General features: G+C 45.9%; 1 protein-coding gene across 2 annotated transcripts in view; it reads left to right on the forward strand.

Moving 5' to 3' along the window:
- The first annotated feature begins 247 nt into the window (after window positions 1-247).
- LOC139539374 (cyclin-dependent kinase-like 5) overlaps window positions 248-13,838 on the forward strand; it is a 166,772-nt gene continuing 153,181 nt past the window's right edge. For both annotated transcript variants that reach the window (XM_071342247.1, XM_071342248.1), the window contains exons 1-3: window positions 248-380; window positions 4,758-4,991; window positions 10,680-10,714. In XM_071342247.1, coding sequence (XP_071198348.1) covers window positions 4,928-4,991; window positions 10,680-10,714 — 99 coding nt within the window. In that variant the 5' untranslated portion in view covers window positions 248-380; window positions 4,758-4,927. The remainder of the gene's footprint in view (window positions 381-4,757; window positions 4,992-10,679; window positions 10,715-13,838) is intronic.

Below are 13,838 nucleotides of genomic sequence, written 5' to 3' on the forward strand. Positions count from 1 at the left end.
TGGTAAAACAACAAACATTTTGTAATTAAATTATTAAAGCAGTTTACCATTAGGTCTAAATCAAAATGTTGATAATTATGTACACATTAACTTTATTGTCGACTTTTTTGGTGAACTGACATTATTGTCAGAAGTATGTCCCGCCCATTTAACGCTCACAGTATTTTCTGCACCTTCATTGGTTTCACACAAGGAAGGCGTTTGTATAATGAACCCTAATCCATTTTGACTGGATGCCGTTACGTCACTCAGAACTGTTGCTTGGCAGCGTTTCTTGGTGGCGTGTTGTCAACCAGAGGGTCTGCTTACTGTTGCTGCAATTAAAATTCCTGCCTTGGATGTGGAGTATGTGTCCAGTTCATCAATTTACAAACAACTGAGTGAGTAGCGTTTTTTGTCGTCCTTTAGAAATACTTTGAGTAGGTAGGTATATACAGTACGTTTCAGATGACGTGTTTTTATCAGCCGTTTTATTTAGGCATTTAGTGCGTAGTATCCCCCTCTGTAGAGCACGTAGTTAGGTTAATCGATGCTGGATCTGTGTGGCTAGCAAGCTAACGTTAGATCAAGGGCACAATGTCAACCCTGTAGACGTTGAACATTTCACTTCTGTGTAACGTTAAGTGCAGTGTGCTCCTGTTGGATTTTCTTGTTCTTTGTTTTCTTATGTTTATAGCTGTCCAGTATTGAAATGATAGAGAGCTCTCTAGCTGCCTGACACTCAGTTCAGTAATATGTGTGGGTTAAAAAACATGCTCCTGCTAGCCTACTTGCATCATAACACACGCACACACACATAGAGGCTCTAACGGACCTTTTGAACACATTGATTTGAGTTATGGCTGAAATATTGTCTAGGTCTAGGCTAACTGTAGATATTTAACATCTAGCTTCATACAATTAACCTATAATCCAATTACTAATAGGCCTGCACTGCATAGGAGTAGGGTTTCCATGTTTCATTACTAATAGGCCTGTACTGTGTAGGAGTAGGCTGTTATATAGTTTCCAGGTGTTTTTACTAATAGGTCTGTACTGTATAGGAGTAGTTTTTTCAGATATTGTTTTTAATAGGTCTGTACTGTATAGGAGTAGGCTACTGTATGGTTTTATTACTAATAGGCCTTTACTGTATAGGAGTAGGCTACTGTAAGGTTTCCAGGTTTTATTACTAATAGGCCTGTACTATATAGGAGTAGGTTTTCCAGATATTATTACTAATAGTTCTGTACTGTATAGGAGTAGGCTACTGTATGGTTTAATTACTAATAGGCCCTTACTGTATAGGAGTAGGGTTTCCATGTTTTATTACTAGTAGGTCTGTACTGTAGCCTACTCTGCTTGCTAGCTAGCCAACTACGGCTAACTCACAGCCACGTCAAACGTCAAAAACAAGAACAACAGTAGCTGCATTTGTTTAATCTCTTTTCTAGTGACATTTATTTGTATACATCCATAACGATGACCTAATGAGGCGCAATTTCGCCTGGCATAGAAAATGTGCTCTCTCGTTAGGAAACTGTTGTTCAGAGCAGCTAGCCAACAACACAGGCAACAACACAGGCAACAACACAGGCAACAACACAGCCAACAACACAGCCAACAACACAGCCAACAACACAGCCAACAACACAGCCAACACAATCACTTCAAACTGAAGCTGTAAAGACTGCAAACTAGCTGCACTTCTTTTCGTTTTACCTTTTTATCAATTTACATTTCTTTGTATATATCCATGTGCACTATCAGTCAAATGTTTGGACACACCTACTCATTCCAGGGTTTTTCTTTATTTTTATACTATTTTCTACATTGTAGAATAATAGTGAGGACATCAACACTATGAAATAACACATATGGAATCATGTGGTAACCAAAAAAGTGTTAAACAAATCAAAATATATTTCAGATTTGAGATTCTTCAAAGTAGCCACCCTTTGCCTTGATGACAGCTTTGCACAATCTTGGCATTATTTTAAAGAAATAAAAACAACGGTAAAAAAGACAGTGAAAAATAACAGTAGCGAGGCTATATACAGTAGCGAGGCTATATACAGTAGAGAGGCTATATACAGTAGAGAGGCTATATACAGTAGAGAGGCTATATACAGTAGAGAGGCTATATACAGTAGAGAGGCTATATACAGTAGAGAGGCTATATACAGTAGAGGCTATATACAGTAGAGAGGCTATATACAGTAGAGAGGCTATATACAGTAGAGAGGCTATATACAGCAGAGAGGCTATATACAGCAGCGAGGCTATATACAGCAGAGAGGCTATATACAGTAGAGGCTATAACAGTAGAGGCTATATACAGTAGCGAGGCTATATACAGTAGCGAGGCTATATACAGTAGCGAGGCTATATACAGTAGAGGCTATATACAGTAGAGGCTATATACAGTAGAGAGGCTATATACAGTAGAGAGGCTATATACAGTAGCGAGGCTATATACAGTAGCGAGGCTATATACAGTAGAGAGGCTATATACAGTAGAGAGGCTATATACAGTAGAGGCTATATACAGTAGCGAGACTATATACAGTAGAGCCTATATACAGTAGAGCCTATATACAGTAGAGAGGCTATATACAGTAGAGAGGCTATATACAGTAGAGAGGCTATATACAGTAGAGGCTTTAACAGTAGCGAGGCTATATACAGTAGAGAGGCTATATACAGTAGAGAGGCTATATACAGCAGAGAGGCTATATACAGCAGAGAGGCTATATACAGCAGCGAGGCTATATACAGCAGAGAGGCTATATACAGCAGAGAGGCTATATACAGCAGCGAGGCTATATACAGCAGAGAGGCTATATACAGCAGAGAGGCTATATACAGCAGAGAGGCTATATACAGCAGAGAGGCTATATACAGCAGAGAGGCTATATACAGTAGAGAGGCTATATACAGTAGCGAGGCTATATACAGCAGAGAGGCTATATACAGGCACTGGTTAGTTGCGCTGATTGAGATAGTATGTACATGTAGGTATGGTTAAAGTGACTATGCATATATGATAACAAGAGAGTAGCAGTAGCCTCACTACTGTTATTTTATTGTTGCTCTTTAATTATTTGTTATTTTCCTTTTTTCCTTCAGTTTATTTTAGTAAATACTTTAACACTTATTTTTCTTAATTAAGGGCTTGTAAATAACCATTTCACTGTAAGGTCTACTACACTTGTTGTATTCAGCATTTCACTGTGAGGTCTACTACACCTGTTGTATTCAGCATTTCACTGTGAGGTCTACTACACCTGTTGTATTCAGCATTTCACTGTAAGGTCTACTACACCTGTTGTATTCAGCATTTCACTGTAAGGTCTACTACACCTGTTGTATTCAGCATTTCACTGTGAGGTCTACTACACCTGTTGTATTCAGCATTTCACTGTGAGGTCTACTACACCTGTTGTATTCAGCATTTCACTGTAAGGTCTACTACACCTGTTGTATTCAGCATTTCACTGTGAGGTCTACTACACCTGTTGTATTCAGCATTTCACTGTGAGGTCTACTACACCTGTTCTATTCAGCATTTCACGGTAAGGTCTACTACACCTGTTGTATTCAGCATTTCACTGTAAGGTCTACTACACCTGTTGTATTCAGCATTTCACTGTAAGGTCTACTACACCTGTTGTATTCAGCATTTCACTGTAAGGTCTACTACACCTGTTGTATTCAGCGCATGTGACATACAATTTGATTTGATTTAAAATGATGCCTGCCGATTCATGATTTCGACTGGCTGAGAAACGCTGCCTGGCTGTCTGTCTCGTTCCGACTCCCGACACGTTAAATACTATTGGACAGCTGGAGGTCGAATTTGAATATTGAAACAACATTGCAAATGTCGGAGAGACAAACAGCAAGGTTTATACAAATCTCCGCTGTTAAACTACATGTTAGTCTAAAGGAAATGTGAGATAATGTCTGGATGCTTTTTATAGTGGAGATCAAGTTTATAAATTGCCTGGCTGGACTGATGAGACAGTGGAACAGAGTAAATAGGCATTTTAACATCATAGATTTAACCGGTGGTAACTTGTGGACTAGACACCGGCTGGAATGCGCTTTTAACCAATCAGCATCCAGGATTAGACCCGTTGTATAATATAATATGTCTTCTTGTTGTCATTGGCAACAATTGTTCCCTAATTTTCTTACATAATCCAGATGTTTATTTTCAGGAGCATATCTGTTTTTCTCTTGTAGTCTGTGTTCAGTAACACTGTGCTGGTGAGGATCATTTGCCAGCTGATTTGAAGGTGTTGAATTCCACTGACTCTGTCCATTACCACGCATGATTCATCCTGACGTTGGAAACGAAATGAAGGCATGATCCTCTACACCGCTCACTGCATTCCTGTTCACATTATGCAGCGGTTGCTGCTGAAACAAAGAGGAAGGAGCATCTGTGTGTTCAGCTGTTTGCAGAGCTTAGTTGTCCAGGAAATCAGCCACCACCATAATCACCTGTAGCCTTCTGAGCCTGTCAGTTAGTGGAGAGAGAGGGAGCAGCAGAGTCATGTTGGCTGTACCAGGATACTGCCTGGTTTATTCTAGCTCAGGACTCTGCATACTGAACCCACAGCTATGTGGGAGATGAGGAGGTGTTCATGAACAGTCAGGCTTAAAGGGATAGCTCACTCAAATAAAAGTTGGCCAGGTATTTTCAGACCTAAAACGTTAGCCTAATTATGTTGGATTCCTCTGCTCATTGTTGTGACTTCCTCTGTGTCAAGGTGAGAGTGATCTGGTGAGGTGGGACAATTGAAAGGAGAATGTGTCGCGTCCTGAGGCCCACTGGTAGTCAAGCCCTCCCAGGAGCCAGGAAACCAGCCCAGACCCCCCTCCTCTAGCTGGGACACCTCTGACCCCACCTTTGACCTCACCCCAGCTGCCTTTTAACTTCATGAAGAACTCTGACGTTGGTGATGTGATGAATAAATTTGAAGTCCTTGGGATCGTAGGTGAAGGTAAGATAACTAGCTACGTTACTACCTTACAGAGGCTTTCTAACAATTCTGTGTGTATGTGTGTGTGCCGGCGCGCCTGCTTGTGGGTAATGGATCATGAAGCACTTTAGAAATCAGAACATTTTTGGACTAGGCTACATAATACTGGATCTAGATATTGTACCAGCCAGCCAGCCATGGTAACATGTCTTTCTCTCCCATGGTGTTGGTTTCCTGCGGTTTCAATGAGTAGTTGTAAAGTGGCAGACACTCTACCCAGTCCCTTCCCCAGTCCCTTCCCCTCTACCCAGTCCCTTACCCTCTACCCAGTCCCTTCCCCAGTCCCTTCCCCTCTACCCAGTCCCTTCCCCAGTCCCTTCCCCTCTACCCAGTCCCTTCCCCAGCCCATCCCCTCTACCCAGTCCCTTCCCCAGCCCATCCCCTCTACCCAGTCCCTTCCCCAGTCCCTTCCCCTCTACCCAGTCCCTTCCCCAGTCCCTTCCCCAGTCCCTTCCCCTCTACCCAGTCCCATCCCCAGTCCCATCCCCAGTCCCACCCAGCTCCAGCCCCCCTCCCCATTCCTAGCCCCTCTAACCAGCTCCAGCCCCCCTCCCCATTCCTAGCCCCTCTACCCAGCTCCAGCCCCCCTCTCCCCATTCCTAGCCCCTCTACCCAGCTCCAGCCCCTCTCCCCATGCCTAGCCCCTCTACCCAGCCCCATCCCCTCTACCCAGCTCCAGCCCCTCTCCCCATTCCGAGCCACTCTACCCAGCTCCATCCCCTCTACCCAGCTCCAGCTCCAGCCCCTCTCCCCATTCCTAGCTCCTCTACCCAGCTCCAGCCCCTCTCCCCATTCCTAGCCCCTCTACCCAGCCCCATCCCCTCTACCCAGCTCCAGCTCCAGCCCCTCTCCCCATTCCTAGCCCCTCTACCCAGCTCCAGCCCCTCTCCCCATTCCTAGCCCATCTCCCCATTTCTAGCCCCTCTACCCATTCCTAGCACCTCTACCCAGCTCCAGCCCCTCTCCCCATTCCTAACCCCTCTACCCAGCTCCAGCCCCTCTACCCATTCCTAGCCCCTCTCCCCATTCCCAACCCCTCTACCCATTCCTTGCCCCTCTACCCAGCCCCAGCCCCTCTACCCATTCCTAGCCCCTCTCCCCATTCCCAACCCTTCTACCCATTCCTAGCCCCTCTCCCCATTCCCAACCCCTCTACCCATTCCTACCCCCTCTACCCAGCTCCAGCCCCTCTACCCAGCTCCAGCCCCTCTACCCAGCTCCAGCCCCTCTCCCCAGCTCCAGCCCCCCTCCCCATTCCTAGCCCCTCTCCCCAGCTCCAGCCCCTCTCCCCATTCCTAGCCCCTCTACCCAGCTCCAGCCCCTCTCCCCATTCCTAGCCCCTCTCCCCAGCTCCAGCCCCCCTCCCCATTCCTAGCCCCTCTCCCCAGCTCCAGCCCCTCTCCCCATTCCTAGCCCCTCTACCCAGCTCCAGCCCCTCTCCCCATTCCCAGCCCCTCTACCCAGCTCCAGCCCCTCTCCCTCTCCCCATTCCCAGCCCCTCTCCCCATTCCCCGGCCCTCTACCCAGCTCCAACCCCTCTCTCAATTCCTAACCCCTCTACCCAGCTCCAGCCCCTCACCCCATTCCCAGCCCCTCTACCCAGCTCCAGCCCCTCTCCCCATTCCCAGCCCCTCTCCCCATTCCCCGCCCCTCTACCCAGCTCCAACCCCTCTCTCCATTCCTAGCCCCTCTACCCAGCTCCAGCCCCTCTCCCCATTCCTAGCCCCTCTACCCAGCTCCAGCCCCTCTCCCCATTCCTAACCCCTCTACCCAGCTCCAGCCCCTCTCCCCATTCCAAGCCCCTCTACCCATTCCTAACCCCTCTACCCAGCCCCATCCCCTCTACCCAGCCCCATCCCCTCTACCCAGCTTCAGCCCCTCTACCCAGCTCCAGCCCCTCTCCCCATTCCTAGCCCATCTCCCCATTCCTAGCCCCTCTCCCCAGCTCCAGCCCCTCTCCCCATTCCTAGCCCATCTCCCCATTCCTAGCCCCTCTCCCCAGCTCCAGCCCCTCTCCCTATTCCTAGCCCCTCTCCCCAGCTCCAGCCCCTCTCCCCATTCCTAGCCCCTCTACCCAGCCCCAGCCCCTCTACCCAGCTCCAGCCCCTCTCCCCATTCCTAGCCCATCTCCCCATTCCCAGCCCCTCTCCCCTCTACCAGCCCCTCTCCCCATTCCCAGCCCCTCTCCCCTCTACTTATTCCTAGCCCCTCTACCCATTCCTAGCCCCTCTACCCATTCCTAGCCCCTCTACCCAGCTCCAGCCCCTCTACCCATTCCTAGCCCCTCTACCCAGCTCCAGCCCCTCTACCCATTCCTAGCCCCTCTACCCAGCTCCAGCCCCTCTCCCCATTCCCAGCCCCTCTCCCCATTCCCCGCCCCTCTACCCAGCTCCAACCCCTCTCTCCATTCCTAGCCCCTCTACCCAGCTCCAGCCCCTCTCCCCGTTCCTAGCCCCTCTACCCAGCTCCAGCCCCTCTCCCCTCTCTGTTTTTCCGCTTAAACAATGTAACAATAACATGATCATGGCGTTTTCGTGCTTTATTTCACCAGCGAGAGGTTGAGTGTTGTGACCTAGCTGCTCTCTTGGCAGAACTAAATAAATGGTCCATTTCAGATAGGTTACAGCTGGCATTATGTAGGTTTGGCTGCGTTTGTGTTGATTAATCAGGGCTGATTGGACAGCAGCACAACATGGTGCCAGGCTGGCTTTGCATCATTCTCTCTCTTTATCAAACAGAGGGTGAGCAAATATTATCTTGTTCAGGTTGTCCCTGTCTGGCTGGTGCATTCCATTTCTACCTGTGTACATTGGCTGCAGTTAGCCACAGTCAGGGACTTCCTTCTCCATTATAGAGGAGCCAGACACAGAATGAGCTCTCTCTGCTGAAAGGGGCCAGTAGGCAGGAAGGAATCACTGGGCTCATATTTATGGATTCATCTGAACACTTTGCCAAGGCGAAGCTCAGGCTTCATTCATCTGAACACTTTGCCAAGGCGAAGCTCAGGCTTCATTCATCTGAACACTTTGCCAAGGCGAAGCTCAGGCTTCATTCATCTGTGTACTGTAAGCACCTCTACACTGAGCTATTAGAACCAGTCCAATGTACTGACACAGTCTGACCACTTTACATGGTCAACCTAATGAGCAGTTCTAGGCTCTCGTCTGAACCACGTCTTCTGGGCCAGGCTAGTCTGAACCACGTCTTCTGGGCCAGGCTAGTCTGAACCACGTCTTCTGGGCCAGGCTAGTCTGAACCACGTCTTCTGGGCCAGGCTAGTCTGAACCACGTCTTCTGGGCCAGGCTAGTCTGAACCACGTCTTCTGGGCCAGGCTAGTCTGAACCACGTCTTCTGGGCCAGGCTAGTCTGAACCACGTCTTCTGGGCCAGGCTAGTCTGAACCACGTCTTCTGGGCCAGGCTAGTCTACACTTAAACTATGGAACATTACCACTACACTTAAAGTATGGAACATTTCCACTACATTACCACTACACTTAAACTATGGAACATTACCACTACACTTAAAGTATGGAACATTTCCACTACATTACCACTACACTTAAACTATGGAACATTACCACTACACTTAAACTATGGAACATTACCACTACATTACCACTACACTTAAACTATGGAACATTACCACTACACTACCACTACACTTAAACTATGGAACATTACCACTACATTACCACTACACTTAAACTATGGAACATTACCACTACATTACCACTACACTTAAACTATGGAACATTACCACTGCACTTAAACTATGGAACATTACCACTACATTACCACTACACTTAAACTATGGAACATTACCACTACACTTAAACTATGGAACATTACCACTACATTACCACTACACTTAAACTATGGAACATTACCACTACATTACCACTACACTTAAACTATGGAACATTACCACTACACTTAAACTATGGAACATTACCACTACACTTAAACTATGGAACATTACCACTACATTACCACTACACTTAAACTATGGAACATTACCACTACATTACCACTACACTTAAACTATGGAACATTACCACTACACTTAAACTATGGAACATTACCACTCCATTACCACTACACTTAAACTATGGAACATTACCACTACACTACCACTACACTTAAACTATGGAACATTACCACTACATTACCACTACACTTAAACTATGGAACATTACCACTACAATACCACTACACTTAAACTATGGAACATTACCACTACAATACCATTACACTTAAACTATGGAACATTACCACTACAATACCACTACACTTAAACTATGGAACATTACCACTACATTACCACTACACTTAAACTATGGAACATTACCACTACACTTAAACTATGGAACATTACCACTACATTACCACTACACTTAAACTATGGAACATTACCACTACAATACCACTACACTTAAACTATGGAACATTACCACTACACTTAAACTATGGAACATTACCACTACACTTAAACTATGGAACATTACCACTACACTTAAACTATGGAACATTATCACTACACTTAAACTATGGAACATTACCACTACACTTAAACTATGGAACATTACCACTACACTTAAACTATGGAACATTACCACTACACTTAAACTATGGAACATTACCACTACACTTAAACTATGGAACATTACCACTACACTTAAACTATGGAACATTATCACTACACTTAAACTATGGAACATTACCACTACACTTAAACTATGGAACATTACCACTACACTTATACTATGGAACATTACCACTACATTACCACTACACTTAAACTATGGAACATTACCACTACACTTAAACTATGGAACATTACCACTACATTACCACTACACTACATTACCACTACACTTAAACTATGGAACATTACCACTACACTTAAACTATGGAACATTACCACTACATTACCACTACACTTAAACTATGGAACATTACCACTACACTACCACTACACTTAAACTATGGAACATGACCACTACATTACCACTACACTTAAACTATGGAACATTACCACTACATTACCACTACACTTAAACTATGGAACATTACCACTACACTACCACTACACTTAAACTATGGAACATTACCACTACACTTAAACGATGGAACATTACCACTACACTACCACTACACTTAAACTATGGAACATTACCACTACATTACCACTACACTTAAACTATGGAACATTACCACTACATTACCATTACACTTAAACTATGGAACATTACCACTACATTACCACTACACTTAAACTATGGAACATTACCACTACACTACCACTACACTTAAACTATGGAACATTACCACTACATTACCACTACACTTAAACTATGGAACATTACCACTACATTACCACTACACTACACACTACATTTAAACCATTGAACAGTACCTGTGATCCGATACGGGCAGAAGTTAGACCTCCCGTCATGTTCTACATTCATCCTGTCAGCATTTCATGTGGCTATTGGTTGATACTCTCTGTTTATCTGAATAAACTAGCTGCTGAAGGAGACTCCATGTTGTTAACAACAAACAGGGAAGCTTTAGGTCAGGTAGTATTAGGTATACAGTGTTGGTGTGTAAGCTTGATGACATCTTAAAGTACTACTCTCTCCACCAGGTGCCTATGGAGTGGTCCTGAAGTGCAGACACAAGGTAAGAGCCCTCATATAATGACATTACTATCCTTTTCTGAGACCCATCATTACCACTTCTAAACACTGATGGAGGTAATTAACCTGAACCAAACAGAATATACCAAAATACAGGATGTTTCATTGTTTTAGGCAAGATGGTATTGTATAGGAACAGCAGGGTTGGGGTCAGACTGTGTAGTCCTACATGAGCTAGTAGTTAGTAGACAGCAGGGTTGGGGTCAGACTGTGTAGTCCTACATGAGCTAGTAGTTAGTAGACAGTAGGGTTGGGGTCAGACTGTGTAGTCCTACATGAGCTAGTAGTTAGTAGACAGCAGGGTTGGGGTCAGACTGTGTAGTCCTACATGAGCTAGTAGTTAGTAGACAGTAGGGTTGGGGTCAGACTGTGTAGTCCTACATGAGCTAGTAGTTAGTAGACAGCAGGGTTGGGGTCAGACTGTGTAGTCCTACATGAGCTAGTAGTTAGTAGACAGTAGGGTTGGGGTCAGACTGTGTAGTCCTACATGAGCTAGTAGTTAGTAGACAGCAGGGTTGGGGTCAGACTGTGTAGTCCTACATGAGCTAGTAGTTAGCAGGGTTGGGGTCAGACTGTGTAGTCCTACATGAGCTAGTAGTTAGTAGACAGCAGGGTTGGGGTCAGACTGTGTAGTCCTACATGAGCTAGTAGTTAGTAGACAGCAGGGTTGGGGTCAGACTGTGTAGTCCTACATGAGCTAGTAGACAGCAGGGTTGGGGTCAGACTGTGTAGTCCTACATGAGCTAGTAGTTAGTAGACAGTAGGGTTGGGGTCTGACTGTGTAGTCCTACATGAGCTAGTAGTTAGTAGACAGCAGGGTTGGGGTCAGACTGTGTAGTCCTACATGAGCTAGTAGTTAGTAGACAGCAGGGTTGGGGTCAGACTGTGTAGTTCTACATGAGCTAGTAGTTAGTAGACAGTAGGGTTGGGGTCAGACTGTGTAGTCCTACATGAGCTAGTAGTTAGTAGACAGTAGGGTTGGGGTCAGACTGTGTAGTCCTACATGAGCTAGTAGTTAGTAGACAGCAGGGTTGGGGTCAGACTGTGTAGTCCTACATGAGCTAGTAGTTAGTAGACAGCAGGGTTGGGGTCAGACTGTGTAGTCCTACATGAGCTAGTAGTTAGTAGGTTTGGGGTCAGACTGTGTAGTCCTACATGAGCTAGTAGTTAGTAGACAGTAGGGTTGGGGTCTGACTGTGTAGTCCTACATGAGCTAGTAGTTAGTAGACAGTAGGGTTGGGGTCAGACTGTGTAGTCCTACATGAGCTAGTAGTTAGCAGGGTTGGGGTAAGACTGTGTAGTCCTACATGAGCTAGTAGTTAGTAGACAGCAGGGTTGGGGTCAGACTGTGTAGTCCTACATGAGCTAGTAGTTAGTAGACAGTAGGGTTGGGGTCAGACTGTGTAGTCCTACATGAGCTAGTAGTTAGTAGACAGCAGGGTTGGGGTCAGACTGTGTAGTCCTACATGAGCTAGTAGTTAGTAGACAGTAGGGTTGGGGTCAGACTGTGTAGTCCTACATGAGCTAGTAGTTAGTAGACAGTAGGGTTGGGGTCAGACTGTGTAGTCCTACATGAGCTAGTAGTTAGCAGGGTTGGGGTCAGACTGTGTAGTCCTACATGAGCTAGTATTTAGTAGACAGTAGGGTTGGGGTCAGACTGTGTAGTCCTACATGAGCTAGTAGTTAGTAGACAGCAGGGTTGGGGTCAGACTGTGTAGTCCAACATGAGCTAGTAGTTAGCAGGGTTGGGGTCAGACTGTGTAGTCCTACATGAGCTAATAGTTAGTAGACAGCAGGGTTGGGGTCAGACTGTGTAGTCCTACATGAGCTAGTAGTTAGCAGGGTTGGGGTCAGACTGTGTAGTCCTACATGAGCTAGTAGTTAGTAGACAGTAGGGTTGGGGTCAGACTGTGTAGTTCTACATGAGCTAGTAGTTAGTAGACAGCAGGGTTGGGGTCAGACTGTGTAGTCCTACATGAGCTAGTAGTTAGTAGACAGTAGGGTTGGGGTCAGACTGTGTAGTCCTACATGAGCTAGTAGTTAGTAGACAGCAGGGTAGGGGTCAGACTGTGTAGTCCTACATGAGCTAGTAGTTAGTAGACAGCAGGGTTGGGGTCAGACTGTGTAGTCCTACATGAGCTAGTATTTAGTAGACAGCAGGGTTGGGGTCAGACTGTGTAGTCCTACATGAGCTAGTAGTTAGTAGACAGTAGGGTTGGGGTCAGACTGTGTAGTCCTACATGAGCTAGTAGTTAGTAGACAGTAGGGTTGGGGTCAGACTGTGTAGTCCTACATGAGCTAGTAGTTAGTAGACAGCAGGATTGGGTTCAGACTGTGTAGTTCTACATGAGCTAGTAGTTAGTAGACAGTAGGGTTGGGGTCAGACTGTGTAGTCCTACATGAGCTAGTAGTTAGCAGGGTTGGGGTCAGACTGTGTAGTCCTACATGAGCTAGTAGTTAGTAGACAGTAGGGTTGGGGTCAGACTGTGTAGTCCTACATGAGCTAGTAGTTAGTAGACAGCAGGGTTGGGGTCAGACTGTGTAGTTCTACATGAGCTAGTAGTTAGTAGACAGCAGGGTTGGGGTCAGACTGTGTAGTCCTACATGAGCTAGTAGTTAGTAGACAGTAGGGTTGGGGTCTGACTGTGTAGTCCTACATGAGCTAGTAGTTAGTAGGGTTGGGGTCAGACTGTGTAGTCCTACATGAGCTAGTAGTTGGTAGACAGCAGGGTTGGGGTCAGACTGTGTAGTCCTACATGAGCTAGTAGTTAGTAGACAGTAGGGTTGGGGTCAGACTGTGTAGTCCTACATGAGCTAGTAGTTAGTAGACAGTAGGGTTGGGGTCAGACTGTGTAGTCCTACATGAGCTAGTAGTTAGTAGACAGTAGGGTTGGGGTCTGACTGTGTAGTTCTACATGAGCTAGTAGTTAGCAGGGTTGGGGTCAGACTGTGTAGTCCTACATGAGCTAGTAGTTAGTAGACAGCAGGGTTGGGGTCAGACTGTGTAGTCCTACATGAGCTAGTAGTTAGTAGACAGTAGGGTTGGGGTCAGACTGTGTAGTCCTACATGAGCTAGTAGTTAGTAGACAGTAGGGTTGGGGTCAGAC

This window comes from Salvelinus alpinus, chromosome 15, assembly GCF_045679555.1.
Source record: "Salvelinus alpinus chromosome 15, SLU_Salpinus.1, whole genome shotgun sequence".
NCBI classification, from domain to species: domain Eukaryota; kingdom Metazoa; phylum Chordata; class Actinopteri; order Salmoniformes; family Salmonidae; genus Salvelinus; species Salvelinus alpinus.